Source organism: Gekko japonicus, unplaced genomic scaffold, assembly GCF_001447785.1.
Source record: "Gekko japonicus isolate JY-2015 unplaced genomic scaffold, Gekko_japonicus_V1.1 scaffold251, whole genome shotgun sequence".
NCBI lineage: Eukaryota > Metazoa > Chordata > Lepidosauria > Squamata > Gekkonidae > Gekko > Gekko japonicus.
In genome coordinates, this window is record NW_015161956.1 from 315,902 (window position 1) to 330,821 (window position 14,920).

General features: G+C 40.3%; 1 protein-coding gene across 2 annotated transcripts in view; it reads left to right on the forward strand.

The window, feature by feature from the left end:
* The window catches only part of CHP1 (calcineurin-like EF-hand protein 1), a 38,568-nt gene that overhangs the window by 7,945 nt on the left and 15,703 nt on the right, over positions 1-14,920 (forward strand). For both annotated transcript variants that reach the window (XM_015429512.1, XM_015429513.1), the window contains exon 2: positions 7,677-7,749. In XM_015429512.1, coding sequence (XP_015284998.1) covers positions 7,677-7,749 — 73 coding nt within the window. The remainder of the gene's footprint in view (positions 1-7,676; positions 7,750-14,920) is intronic.

Below are 14,920 nucleotides of genomic sequence, written 5' to 3' on the forward strand. Positions count from 1 at the left end.
TGCTGTTTAGGTTCGCCATCGCTTTCCTCCCAAGGAGCAGGCGTCTTTTAAATTCAGGGCTGCTGTCACAGTCTGCGGTGATCTGGGATCCCAGGAACGTGAAGTCTGTCACTACTTCCACGACTTCCCCTTCTATTTGCCAAGGAGTGATGGGGCCGGATGCCATGATAACGGGGAATACCATGGTATAAATTATCTTGATCTTGATCGTCAGTGACACATCCTTAAATTTAAGAATATTTTCTGGCTCCTTCATGGCTGCCATTCCCAGTCTCAGTCTCCTTCTGATTTCTTGGTTGGACTTTTTCTTTTCTACCTTATCATATAAAATTGTACTATTTGGCATATTTATGGAATTTATAAATGTCTTCATTGCTTGAGAGCCAGTGTGGTGCAGCAGCTTGAGTTGTCAGACTAGGATCTTGGAGATCCAGATTAAAATCCTCCTCTGTCCTAGAAGCCTGCCAGGTTATACTAAGCCTAACCTGTCAGTCTCAGTCTAACCTGTCATGCAAGGTTGTTAGAGGATAAAATGGAGGAGAGGAGAACTATGAAAGCTGCTTGGGTTCCCAATAAGAAAAAAGGTAAGGTATAAATGAAAGAAATGAGTATAATTTTCTATATGAAAAATTGAAAGTATGCCCATTTCTTGAGAGTTGCAAACTGCTGTATCCTCTATTTATTTAAATGTATATTCTGCTCTCCCCATAAGCGGGCTCAGGCCAGATCACAAGTAAGTTCTAAAACGCATAAATATAATATTACAGAATAATTCAAAACAGTTTAAAACAACATGAATTAAAACAGGACACACTGTTTATCACTGTACGTAGTTTCCAAACTTCCCTGATTATGCATGTATCTTTACTTTTTTGCCATCTGAGAAGTATGAGAGGGAAGTTGAAGACAGAAAACAAATTCTCTTATAAACAAAGAGAGTATATTATTTGGACAGGAGCACTTTCATACATCCTCAGTAAGTAAAACTACCAGCATATTTGGGTTGTTAAAGTTTAAATTTGTAACACTGAAAACACTAAACTCTTTAATAATCTATTGTCATTAAACACATTATAGCATATTAATTGTTGCCAACATTATTTACATGTAAACAAAGATATTCTTGAAAATCTTAAAGATTTATATTATCATTTATAATTATCATCTAATTCTGTAGATTGTCTTTGTCATACAAAAGTATATTACACATTTTGAATAAAAGCTTTGTTTTTCATTTCACTCATTTAGGAGAAAAATATCAGTGAGAACAATATGAATGAGAAAAGCCTTGTATTAAAAATTATTTCATTTTAAAGAGAAAATATTTCATAACGTTTTTTAATGCTCCCCCAAATTTCCCAGTTTTTTCCAATAGAACAAATGAAATACCTCTCATTCAAAAATATTTTTCATAAGAGGATTTTTACGGTGTTCTCCCAATTTTCCCTGTTTATCCATTGGAGAAACTGAAAAAGTCTTAGTTTTTCTCACGCAATACATTTTGAGTGAGAAAGACCTTGTGTTAGAAAGCATTCCACTCATTCTAAAAGAGGAAATGTTTTATTGAGGATTCTTTTTCTGTGTTCCTCCCAAATTTTCCAGTTGAGAAAAATTAAGAAAAGGTTTTTGGGGAAAATAAATGGGGAGGAAACCCAGCCCCCCCCCCCATATTTTCCCTAGGCCTTCACATCTCTATCCATGGCCTTGCCTGAACTGATCAGAGGGGAGAAATAAAATTGGACTTCATCAGTGTATTAATGATACCTCATTCCAAATTCTGCATTTTTCTCCCAGCAACTTCAATATGGAGGACAAGAGAGGTTCATATAGGCTCCCAAATTTATTACAGGTCATACCAAGTAAATAAGCAATGAAAATCCTTCTATCCTAGTGCTTATATTATATTGCTGTTCAGTATATTTATACTGCAGCCTTCTAAAAAAAATCCCAAAACTCTAGAGAAGGTTTACAGCTATAATCTGGATGTCATGATTCTTCTTTAGAAGGGCACACACAAACATATTTTGGTGCACTGTTTAGCTGGGTGGCCAGTTCTGGGCTTCTTCCATCCCTCCTTCCTCTCCGCTTCTCTGTCTCCTTCTGGTGTCTCAGGCAGTGAAATCGAAGCCTGGCTTTGACTGTCGCTATTGCACTGAAAAAGCAGAAGACAGTTTTTGGTTTTTACGCCTTACCGCGCGGTTTCCCGCCGGTGCATCAAAGTATCCTTTAAATAAGGAGGAGAAAGGGCTGCTGCCAGGCAAACTCTCCAGGGGTGGCGGCCCTCTTCAGAGCATCTCTCGCTGCCCATCAAACAATTAAAGGCTTGTCACCATCTAAGTGCATCAGGCTTATCAAGCGCAATTACCACCTTCTACTAGCATGCTCTTAGGACAAGCAGCTGCTGCCTGGTTGCATCTGTCCTGGTGCGCTAGTAACACCAACCTACCCCGCCGCAGCCCAGCTCTTACTGTGACAGCAGAGCCTCCAGTTTCAGACAGCTCCGCCTTCTCCAGCAAAGCCACACCCCCATGCCTCACTTCGGCAGCACATATACTAAAATTTGAATGATACTGCAGCCTTAGTCAACAGCAAGTAAATTTAGTACTAGTTGGATAACATCCCTAATTACCTGCACTGCCTAGTGTCAGTATGACGAACCCCTGTATCTCCCCAGCTGTCTGGCAGATTTTTTTCCGCCAAATCTTCAGTTTCCTTCAGTGACTGAGTTGCCCTACAGTAGCGTGTATATATTCTTTGTCATAAAATACTTGACTGTCCCACCCTATGTTTTTAGATATTTAGTTTAGGCTTTTTCTCAGCTCAGGACCTCTACTGAAAATACAGGAGCCATCCAGTTTTTTTAAACCCTTGAGAAATGGCACTTGAGGCAAATTAACTTTCAAAAACAGAATAAAGATTTTATTAAACAGGCCGGGAATATATGTGTAATAGAAATAGTCAAGGGTTTGAGATTGCTGAGGTAAAAAACTTTCTAATATATACAGAGTTGAATTCTTAGAACATTCAAGAGAGTGTATTTGTAGTTTTGTTTCAAGGCTTTTTAATTCTTTCTTTGAGATATACTTTGTTTAGTATATTTCAGCACTAATACAGTTCTTATTGAAGGAAGAAATCTTCCTTCAGATTTCTAGGTTTTCCTTTAGATGTTATAGCTTTTCATTAACCCTTGAGGTGTCTAATCTTATTCCCTTTTATCACATACCAGGGTTCTCTTCCCAACCCCTTTCACTGGCAGGAAGTTACTCTCCTTGTCCCTAAGAAGCAATAGCTCCTTTGACTATTTGGCTTGTTTGGGAGTTCTTGCTAACTACTCAGACCTTCTGCCAAATCCTTCTCCAGTATCCTTTGTCTGCACAAGGCTGTTCTGTAGCTATCCTGAGAATCTACAATTCTCCCTCAGAGCAATTTTAATATATCTAAGACAACGGGGTTTCTCTTCTCTCTGTAGAAGTATTTTTCTGACTATTGCCTGTCAGAAAACACTGACTCCCAAATGTGTCTTCTCTGAGAAGCTAAACCCTCTGGCTAGTGATTCATATATCAGAAAGACCAAATTGCAAAAAACCTATTTTCCCTCCAGATCAGCTATTTTCTCTCTCAGTTGACGTTGGCCAATCAGAGAGCAAGTAGAGCAGCCAATCACATAAACTCAGGTGAGGTTGGAGAATGTGGGGAGGCGTTGGCACAGGAGAAGTGGTGCTATGTGTGGATCTAGTGCCAGAGGAGTGGCAGTTCAAAGCAGCTGGGTGAATGAGTCAGTGAGCCCTTTTATTATTGTATGTTTCTATTTTTAATTTTGTGACATCACACCCCACCAGTTTCCCCAGTGCCCCCCCCCTAAAATTTCCTGGCTACAGGCCTTACTAAGGCACTTTTAACTTTTCAGTTCCATACATATGTCAAATATTGCAATTTATATGCTAAATTATAAATTTTGCTAAAGTAATAAAATTAGTTTCGGTTTGATAAGACATTAAATATTGTATATATTTTCATTTTCCCCAAATTAAAAAAAAAAATCCTTGGGGGAAAAAGTTTTTTTCCATGGTTTAACATTTTTGGGAAATTTTACCTCTCTCTCCATCCAGACCTTTCCTTGTTTCTTTGTAGAAATGTGAAATAGTTAGCAACCAAGATATGTGGCTAACTCATGAATTAGGGCTATATAAATACTTTTTCAAAGCTTCCTTATTACCTGCAAATTGACTGCATGGTATTCACTCAAGAAGTTTAGACAGACTGGTGGGGCAAGTTCAGATTACTATGATCATTGCTGTCCTACCCCAGAGAATTTTGAAATCATCTATCTGCCAAGTGGCTTTAGTTAAAATAAAAGCTAGGCTAGGACTTTGTTCTAATTTCAAAGAAATGTAGGTTAGAAGGAATCAGAAAATGGGTAGACAAATGTACAAAACACACAGAGAAAAGTTAGGAAGTGGTTCCAGGCAGTATGGCTTCCTATCATTAGCTATTTAGAGAATAATGGGACACTCCCGAATAACCCAGTATTCAGGAATTTACTCTTCTTCTGATAACTCTGTTACCCTACCAGGTCTCAAAGGGCATATATGTTTAAGTGGTAGACTGGTGTGATGTACTACTTGAGCCATTTGCTATTTTGCTTAATCGCAGTTTTGATCTCATTGCTTTGACTCTTCCAAATGTTGAATTTTGTTGTAACTGTTGGAAAACTAATAAAAAATAAATTTAAAAAAGGAAGTACATTGACATGAAATGAGAAAAAGAGGTAGTCATTGGCATTTGCAGGTCAGTATCGGGTTGTGTCATCTTCAGTACTTTATTTGAGGTGTCTGAGCTAGGGGTTTTCTAAGAAAATATGTGGGAACAGCTAGAGCAACTGCCATCTCAATAGGATGATGCTTTCTGTTAATGCGGTATCTCAATATTATGTTTGTTTTTGTTAAAGAAAGGATAGCTACTAGGGTAATACAGTGAACATCAAAAGGGGTTTTGTGGGGTACAGTTTTAAATATATGTGGGGGCTTGTGTATATACATAGAGATGTGAAGGCCTCGGGTGGGGGAGTGCTGAAAAAAACTCATGAAATACTTTTTCTTTGAAATGAATGAAATGAAATGCTTTTTAAGACAAGGTTTTACTACTATAATTTTTTTCTTTGGAATAAGTAAAATGCTTTTTAAAACTGAAATCAAACTGTATAGCATTCAATTTTTCCATCAGACAAATCAGGTAATTGGGAATTTTTGGCAAGTGCTGGGAAAAAAATCTTAAAAATTGAAATGAGTGAAATACTTTTTAGACAAGGTTTTATTCATTCAAAATATATAGTATGAACAAGTCTAAAGATTTCCATACTTTGCATTAGAAATTTTTGCAGAGCATTGGAAAAACTCCAATGAAACCTATGCTTTTCTGGAATGGATGACAACTACTACGGCTCAGCAGTCTGCAGCTTTTTCTCTTTAGTACTGGGTATATTTACAGTTTTGGTTGTAGAAACCTAATGCATTTATACTTAAATTCCATGAATGTCAATTAATACAATGTTGTATGCTTTATAAATTATGTATTTTATTTAGTTAATTTATATCCCACCTTTCTTCTTAGTGGGACTGAAAGTAGCTTACAAAATTCTCCACTTCTATATTTCATCCTCACAGCAATGCTGTGAGGTTCGTTAGGCGGAGAGTATATGACTGGCCCAAGGTCATCCAGCAAGCTTCCATGGCAGAATAGGCATTTGAACCTGGGTTTCTCAGATACTGGTCCACCATTCAAACCATTATATAATCCTGATTATTGTTAAAGCAGCAAAATAGGTTTAGGTTTGATAGAAAAGTTAGTACTGCTAATTTTTTTCGTTTTCCCTGAAATATGTCTGTTTTTTCAGGGGAAAACCCCCCAACACTTTCCCTCTCATCACCTCAGAATTTTGCAAAATTTTACATCTCTATGGATGCACACATATATGGATACAGAGAAAAATTATGAACGGTAGGATTAAAGGGCATAAAATGGAAGAGGTACAGGTTTTCATTAATATATCTTGGAATTTTTTTGCCTTTTAACCTGTTCACAATTTTTCCTTCTGTATCTGCGTGTATTTATATGACTGAGAATACATCTTTTCCCACAATGTACTTCAAAATGTATAACCATGAACAGGAATGTTGCTGCCTTTCCTGACAGCAGGTTTTCTCACTCCACCATGCCCCTTTCAATAGTAGTCTGCAGTAGTCTGTGCAAGCTACTTGCAGGGAAGGGGAGCAGCTTTCCCTTTCCTGTCTCCCATCATTTGACCCATTTGCAACTAATGAAAACAGCAGACTGGAGTGTTTCCCCTGCTATACCAGGTCTACATGCAGTTAACATGGAATGGTTTTTTGAGAAGTAAAGATCTATAAGAAGTCAGGGGAAACAAAGATTTGCAAACAGAAACATAATAAAGTTCCATGTGGAGAGCTTGACAGGAATGTGGAGTGGAATGAGTGAATCTCAGTGATACTGCCTAGAGACCTACCATTTTTCTTTCACTAGTCCTTGGCCATAGCTTTGTTCGTTGGCTTGGATGGATATTTGTCTAGATTCGTGGATTACCAAGTGCAGACACTGTGAATGCTGCTGAGTTTTGCCATGTTCATTTGGCCTTAAATACATGATCAGCAGAGTGATGCACACTGGCAAAGTAGTCAATGGAAAGCAAGGGAGTATGCAGGGGTTGACTGGGAGGAAAAAGCAGCCCTGGAAAAGGGCAGTGCCTCCTTCATCCTCCCCCCCCTTTAAAAAAAAAAGGAGGGAGGGAAGGAGAAAGAGACTGACCAGCCAGCCAGACTTGCCACTGCACAGGCAGGTGCTGACCTTCGTGCCACTCTGTGGCACTTGACTAGGCACTGCTTTCCCCACCAGTTTGGAGGGACTAGCCATCAGCCCACTGGTAGAAATCCTTTTGACCCTAATGGCCAGTTGCCCTTGGGTGTATGATGTCATTTTAATTATGAAGCACTGCTTTTGGCTGTTCTAAAGAACATCCAGACAGTGCTTTCAAGGTAGAAGGGGTGATGTCTCCACCAGTACTGAGGAGCAGAAGGGTGCAGAGGAAAGTGCCACAGATGGACCAGCTCTTTAGCAGCATGGCTTGCTTTGGGCCATCAAGTAGATGTAGTGTAGCAATGACTATATTGGGTCCTATGTTGGGGGTGAGGGAGGCGCAATGGAGATATTCTGCCTAATGTCTTATACATTTGGGGGCAGCTGTGACTAATTTTAGCCCCTTGTCTACTATAACAAGCTAGGCTTTAATTTTGGCTTGTAGCAGGAGATGATGGGAGTCAGAAAAACAGCATCTTTCTGGCCACTTCAGAACTTTTAAAGATCAAGATCTGGCTACTAGCTGGCAGTCCTTCTCTCTAAGATTCTCTATCTGTATTGAGCTGTCCTTTTGAACAGATATGTATCTCTTTCAATGTTAACCTCCAGTGAGTAAATAGTGGAACATTTTACTTATAGGAGTAATGTTTGAAGTTGCTTCCATTAGCTGTTAAAATGTGTGAGAACTTGACAAAAAAGTTCTGGCCACTGAATTGCAATGGCGTGACTTCTACTCATGTATTCATTAGCATGAATTAATTAGCTGTTAGTGTTATTAAACGTTTCTATTTTCTCTCTTTCCTCAGTTTCTCACAGTCAGATTACTCGTCTGTACAGCCGGTTTACTAGCCTGGACAAAGGAGAGAATGGCACTCTTAGGTAGGTACTCTCACACAGCTATTGTGTTTACTAAATGGAATTTTGAAGTCTTGCTTTACAAAGTAAGATTGGTTAACTCTTCCTGCAGATCAAAAGAAACTGGGATTGTGTGAGCTGTCCTTGTAAATGTGAGTTGTATAATTTGCAATTATAATAATAATGGGATTATCAAAAATTCAAATTCAAATACCTTTTATTGGCATAGAATATTAAAACATTTCCCAATAATACAATCCAAGAGAAATTATAAAATAGATAGTCGTGGGTATGTCAGGCCTAACTCAAGTTGTCACAAGTTAGATTTGACCATACAAAAGATGCCTGAATCATAAAATAAACTGGCAAATAATGGGATTATAATAATCCTGAGATTATCCTGTAGCCCAAGGTACAATTTTGCATCAAATCACATAAGGAAGGTTCAGTTTGGGGAGAAACACAATCACATGTGAAGTCTTATACAGTCAGCCCATTGGTTTTGTATCCCACTACTGTCTGCTTAGGAGCTGCGGTGGCTCAAGTGGTTAAGACACTGAACTGCAGGCTGTGGAAGGTTGATAGTTCAGCAGTTCGAGACCCGAGTGTGCCGCATGACGGAGTGAGCTCCTGTCTCTAGTTCCAGCTCCTGCCAACCTAGCAGTTCGAAAGGAAGAAATTGCAAGTAGAAGTTGCAGTGGGAAGGTAACAGCGTTCCGCGCACCTTGGTGTTTAGTCATGCTGGCCACATGACCACGGAAATGTCTTCGGACAGCGCTGGCTCTTCGGCTTTGAAACGGAGATGAGCACCGCAACCCTAGAGTCGGATTCAACTGGCTTTCAAGCAAGGGAACCATTACCTTTACTGTCTGCTTTGGCCAGCAGCAACCCTCCAAAGATACGGTCATGATCTGGGCTGTGCCACCAGAGGCCTACTAGGCCCAAGGAGCCTGGCTAGCAGTAGGTGAGGCTGGGCCTACAACTCCCAGAAGCCCCTGAGAGGTTTTAGGGCCAAAATTGACCAATAGGAGGGCTTGGAATAAAAGATCTGGTGCAGCAGGAAAAGCTGTTCTTTTTCCCAGAGGACAGAGTCAGAAGGAAGGCTGCTGTGGGAAGAAACCCTCATCCTGAGGGAAGGGTAAGTGGTCTAGTGTCACTTGGAATAGTGAGCTAGGGACAGTATATATTTAGACGCGTTAGGGCATTTGATTTATTTTATTTTCACCCACTTACTGTTATTATTCTGCACCTTGTTTGTTTGACCTCCTATAAAATAAACTATTTCATTGTTCACTCTGCCTGGTCCTCACGCCTATTATTCGGCCAAAAGGGAGGTCAAAAGGTCTTGGGAGGGTGCTCTGAGCCTTCTCAAGGGATCCTAAATCCAGAATGGTGGCAGTGTCAGGTGACACCCCACCTGAGCCATGACAGATACTGATAAAGAAACCTTTCCCAGGGCTGCTGCGTGAGATCCTTTAATTGGAGACAAGGGAGTGGGATGGGTTGGTTAAACCTGGTATGCAGATTCTGCATGTAAAGAATGTGCTCTGCCACTGAGTTATGGTCTCTCCCCCCATACCTTATTGCAGGAAGCAGATGGGGAGTGGGTTCAGATAAGTGGAAAGCAAGCTTGAGGGCAGGGTGAAGTTTGAAAGCAAATAGATATATGGGAAGATGATACACAGAGAACTAAACCACTAACAATTATCTTCCTGCATTGCAAAACATGAGTGATAACTGATCAAGTGGCATGGTGCAGTACAAAGCGCTGATTAAAGGGTGTTGGAGATGTATGGAACAGAAGATCTGGTTGGAGACTTACTTTAAAAAGCAACTGTGGCATTAAGGGTATTTATCCTCCCTGGAACAGTAGAAAGAACAGTAGTAGTAGTTTCAAATGGCACTACAGCTACAATAAGTCGAAAGCTATCGAGAGGAACGAGATGAGCAACTGAAATTCCCTCTTCTTGTCAGAAAATCCAATTTTCTCCAGTCTGTTCAGCCCAATTAAAGATTCCAGTGTTCTAATTATCATGTCACTCCTCCTTTCACTCTGCAAAACTAGCCTCTGCATGCTGAAGTATGTAAGCTTTGGGCTTATTTAAACCCAAGGTTTACTTTTTTCACCAGAAAAAAGGGGAGGGGAGGGGGAAAACATGCTCATAGTGCATAGCAGATCTCCAGAACATAAACACAGTTTAACAGTTGGTTTTAAATACTGATTTGCTGTTGTGGAGGTTGGGTGTGAAGAAACTGAGAGAAGGAAGTTGTGAGACAAAATACTCCAATGCACAAGTTGCCCTTGAACTATGGTGATGTATTTGCAAAACTACTTTGCCTTCAGCCTTGGTATTTGTATAGGGTATTCAAGTGAGTTAACTAATCTTACAGGTAATAAAGCTTGAACCACCAAGGAAGTTAACCAATACAGTTATTGGTTAATGTGAGTAAAGATGGGGATCAACCATAAATTATGTTAATATTAGAAGACTGACACTATTAAAAAAAAAAAAAGAGTTCAAAAGGGGGCTGTTGAACAGAGAGTCAAGATAAGGTAGTTGGAGATGTAGGAAGCTGGCAGTGGCCTCTTGACATGCCCTCCATTTCTCTGTTCTGAATTGTTAACCCCATTTCTTGTTTCACTGCCTTCAAATTTTGTGGTAAATTGGCTTTCCTATTAAAAATGCGTACTAAGGCTGGAATACATGCACAAAACATAGCTAGCTCCAGTTGCCTTCCCTTTTCCCCCTACTTAAAACAGCTTAAGCCAGGGAAGAGTTCATAAAAATTCATGCTAGGTGTGAGGGTGCCAAAGTAATAACAGTCAGTGTAGTGGCCAATGCTAGATTTGGATGAGGAAATTAAAGGTTCAAATGCCCACTTGGTTAGGAAGCTTCTGAGGCCAGATCTCACTTCATGACAAGTTTAATACAAATGTAAAAACAAAACAGAAATAGTGAATTAGATCTTGTTATCTGTTAGTGCTGCACAAACCATTCTGCGTTCTACAATTTTTGCAAATTTCCCCTTAAAGCAGACCTGCACATTGCATCCAGTACCACTTTAGGGATGTAGGGCTGTCTGAGGGGCAGGGTAATTTCCTATCTCCTGCTGCGGCAACCTTAGTCTCTATCCTTGTTGAGTCTGCAGGCACTTTTGGAATGTTAGGAGAAGATAGTAGGTTCCACCACAAAATGGCTGCCAGAGTAATGGAACAATGACAACATGTTGGGAGGCTCCACAAAATACTGGGAAGTTGTAAGCTAAATATTATATGGTGGAGGCAGCAAATTCCAAATGGGAACTCTTGCAGATACCAAGGTAATGCCTGTTGCGCTCTTTGTTTTGAAAAACAGATTCTGTTTGGTTTCAGCTTCTAAAGAAAGAGGAAGGTTTTCTCCATGCACAACCCCAGCAAGAGGTTTCCATGTCTAGAGACATCAGGAAGCACACTGCATCACAGTAGTTTGGGGCATAGGTGTATTGCTATAATTTTTTGCTCAGTTGTGTGTATGTGTTTAAGAAAGCAGCACTGTATACATGGAAAAAAGATATGAAGATTATTGATGTGACAGTTATTCAAATATAATGACAAACATAAGAGGGGTCACTGATGCTAGAGTCCCCTGTATTGAGAAAATGTCTGTTGCTGAATGTGTGCCCCACTGTGAAAATAAGTTAGACCTCAAATACATTGTTTGGAGTGGCTTATTGAATATAAAATGAATGCTTCTCCATCTTGTTTAGTAACATGCTGGTAAAATGCATTGGTTCCTGGGGAGATCCTGTTGGAGAGTCTCTGTTCTGAAATGTGAACAAACACAAAGTAATCATTTCCTGTATGTTCTAGCCTAAGCCAGGTGAAGTAGGTTTTAAATTGAGAGTTGTGTACATAAAACAAGTACACCTTGCTTCTCAGTAGTCATTTACTTTTATGACTTGTGCAGATTTTCCATTTGGCATACTTAGCAGATAATGTCCCTTTCATGAGCGAAATGGCATATTTAAATGCTAGTAACAATACAACAGAAATAGTCTTAAAAGGCATAGTTACATGTGGTTAATTTTTAACCAAGACCAGCCATAAAACATAGAAATGTCTCACCTATGTCTTACATTTAAACTTCAGAAGCTGAATCTTTACAAACAGAGCTGGAGTGTTAATGGAAAAACTTCAGCAATACTTGGATTCCAACATAGACATCTATTGTAAGAAGTGCTTGTTTTCACTAATCACCCACTCTTGCCTTCTGGACTGATTCTGTAACTGAAAATGGATACCATAGATGGCTTTCGTCCCAGTGTGTAACCATATTGTACAAATAAATAAACAAGTCAAACCAACAAGCATACATAGCATCTCACATCAAGTGCTGGCCTATTTCTATTTATTTATTTGAATTTTTATACTGCATCTCTTAGGTTAAGAGCTCAAAGCAGTTTACAGCAATTTAAGATTACAATTAAAATAGGTGCAAAAATAGCATGGTAAATATCTAATTAAATCCTGTATAGTCCAATAAATAATACCAATCTAATTCCAACCCTGAAACCATAGGAACCCTACAAATGGCATTAAATATTACAATACCCACAACAAGAAGAAGAGATTGGATTTATACCCCACCCTTCACTACCCGAAGGCTTACAGTCTCTTTTCCCTTCTCCATCACCCTTCCCCTCCCCACAACAGACACCCTGTGAGGTAGGTGGAGCTGAGAATGCTCTCTTGAAAATGGCTTGTGAGAGAACAGTGCTAAAAGAACTTGTAACTGACCCAAAGTCACACCAGCAGCTGCATGTGGAGGAGTGGGGAACGGTGTTCCCTCTAAGCTGAGTTAGTGTGAGTTAGCTCACAGTTTTTTAGCCTCTAGCTCACACATTTTTGTCTTAGCTCAGGAAGGATGGCTCCAGAACAAACTAATTTATGCAATAGCCAAATCGCTCACTCACAGCTTTAATGCCAATAGCTCACAAAGTAGAACTTTTGCTCACAACACTCCACAGCTTAGAGGGCGCATTGATGGGAATCAAACCTGGCTCTCCCAGATTAGAGTCCATGCCCCTAACCACTACACCACTACACTGAACTGTCTCTCAGTAACCACTACACCACACAAGCCAACTATGCCTTACATAGAGAGATATTATGAGCCAAAAGCATGCTGGAATAATTCTGCCTTACAGAGTCTCTGAAACATCAGGGTGTCTTCTGACAGTGCATTCCAGAGGGAGAGTGCCACAATCATGAAGGCCCTTCCCCAGTGGAAGAAAGTTGTGTTACTGTGGGTCCAGGGACCCTTAGCAAAGTCCCACAAAGATGAACAAAGGGCGAGGGGATCATAACAGGAGACACAGTCCCAGTTATGAGGATCCCAGACCATTAAGGACTTTAAAGGTAAGGACCAATACCTTGAATTGAGCCCGAAAATTAATTGGTAGACAGTGCAGCTGCTTTCAGATTGGTGTTACATGGGCTGACCATGATGACTTGATCAGCAGTGGAGCAGTTGCAGTCTGTACTACCTGGAGTTTCCAAAGCAACTTCAAGGGTTGCCCTACATAGAGCAAGTTGCAGTAGTCTGAACAAAAGGTGACTATTGCATGGATCAGTGTGACAAAGTCAGACTGCAATAGATGGGGAAAGTTTTCAGGTCCAGTGAAGATGGGAAAATGCCATTTTAGCCACCACAGACAGTTGTTTATCCATGGAAAGCAGAGGATCGAGCCAAACCCCCAGACTCTTCATGGAATCCACAGTGGAAAGCTGGGTTCCATTGAGTGATGGAAGTGACAAATTCCTCATAGCCAGAGTACTTCCCAGTCACATAACCAGTTTTCACAGGTTTAGCTTCTGCCAGGTACTCCTTAGCCATTCCACCACGGCATCCAGGCACTGCACCAGGGAGAAGATACCTGCTTCTCATTGCTTATAGAGTAGGAGGTAGAACTGTGTGTCATCAGCATACTGGTCTATTTGAAGATTATATTTTGCAGTCCATTTAAATTGTGAACTGAGAATCTGTGAAATATTTCTTTTGGGAGTGTCAAATAGTAAATGTTAGATATTGCTTTAAATCTCCAGCCTATTTATTGCAGCTCATGTATTTCACATATTGAACATTGATGTACATTTGTGAAATATTGGGAGCCTTATGTGATGTTAAGTCATATATGATTCATATTAGTTCATCCATTTTCTTAAATTACTGTTAGTCTTGCTTATAGACAGTCACCTAATCTAAAAACCAGCTAAGCAACAAATGGAGGTCAGCTAACAGGGATGTAAGCCTTGCAACAAACCCAGGTGCCTGCTCTGTCCCCATAGTTGTCCAGTCAACATAACACAATTACAAGACCTAATAACATGAGCCATACCACTGGGGTCATCTGTCTCTTCTTCCCCCAGTGTAGTATATGCACTCATGTTCATGTGGGCTCAATTAAGCCATTTTACCCTGGAGTCTTCCTTTTGAAGGAAGCACAGTATAAAATACTAAATAAGAACTCATCAAGGCTTAAGCAAAGATCTGGCATTTTTCTACCATTGCAAGTACTAATCAGCTTAGCAGAAATATGGAGATTTCTTCATCAGTTTTTCTGATTTTTAATGGTCTCTGTACTTACCGTGATAATGCTTAAAACTTATGTTATACTGTACTGCTTTGTTTCATAGCCTTTTGACCTTGCTGTTTACATTTTTTCCTCCATAAGTCTGTGTTGCCAGGTCCTTCCTAGTCCCTGCTTGGAGTCCCCCCCCCCCCCCCCCTTTTTCCCCAACAATTATTTAAAGGGTCCCTTTAAATGCTTTGGGCAAGAATCGGGGGGACCTCTCCCTTCCCTCCTGCAAGATTTAAAGGGCCTTCAAGCTGGATGGTGGGCCACGTGCTCCAACTGGTCAGCTGGAGGACCCTTTAAATCTTGCAGGAGGGGAGGAAGGGGGTGGCTGCCAGTGGTCACTGTTGGGGGTGGGGCTTAGGGGTGGGGCTTCCCCTGCTAGCCAGCTGGCCAGTGGCGGGCAAATCAAGGGATCCCCCGCCCACACCTGGGGACTGGCATCTCTAGTGTGTTTGTATATATGTGCGCCAACTGAGGATTTACCCATGAATTTGAAATGGGTTCTAGTCCACAAGAGTTTGTCTCAATAAAAATGTGTTAATATTTAAGACACAACATGACTTGTGTGGTATTACTA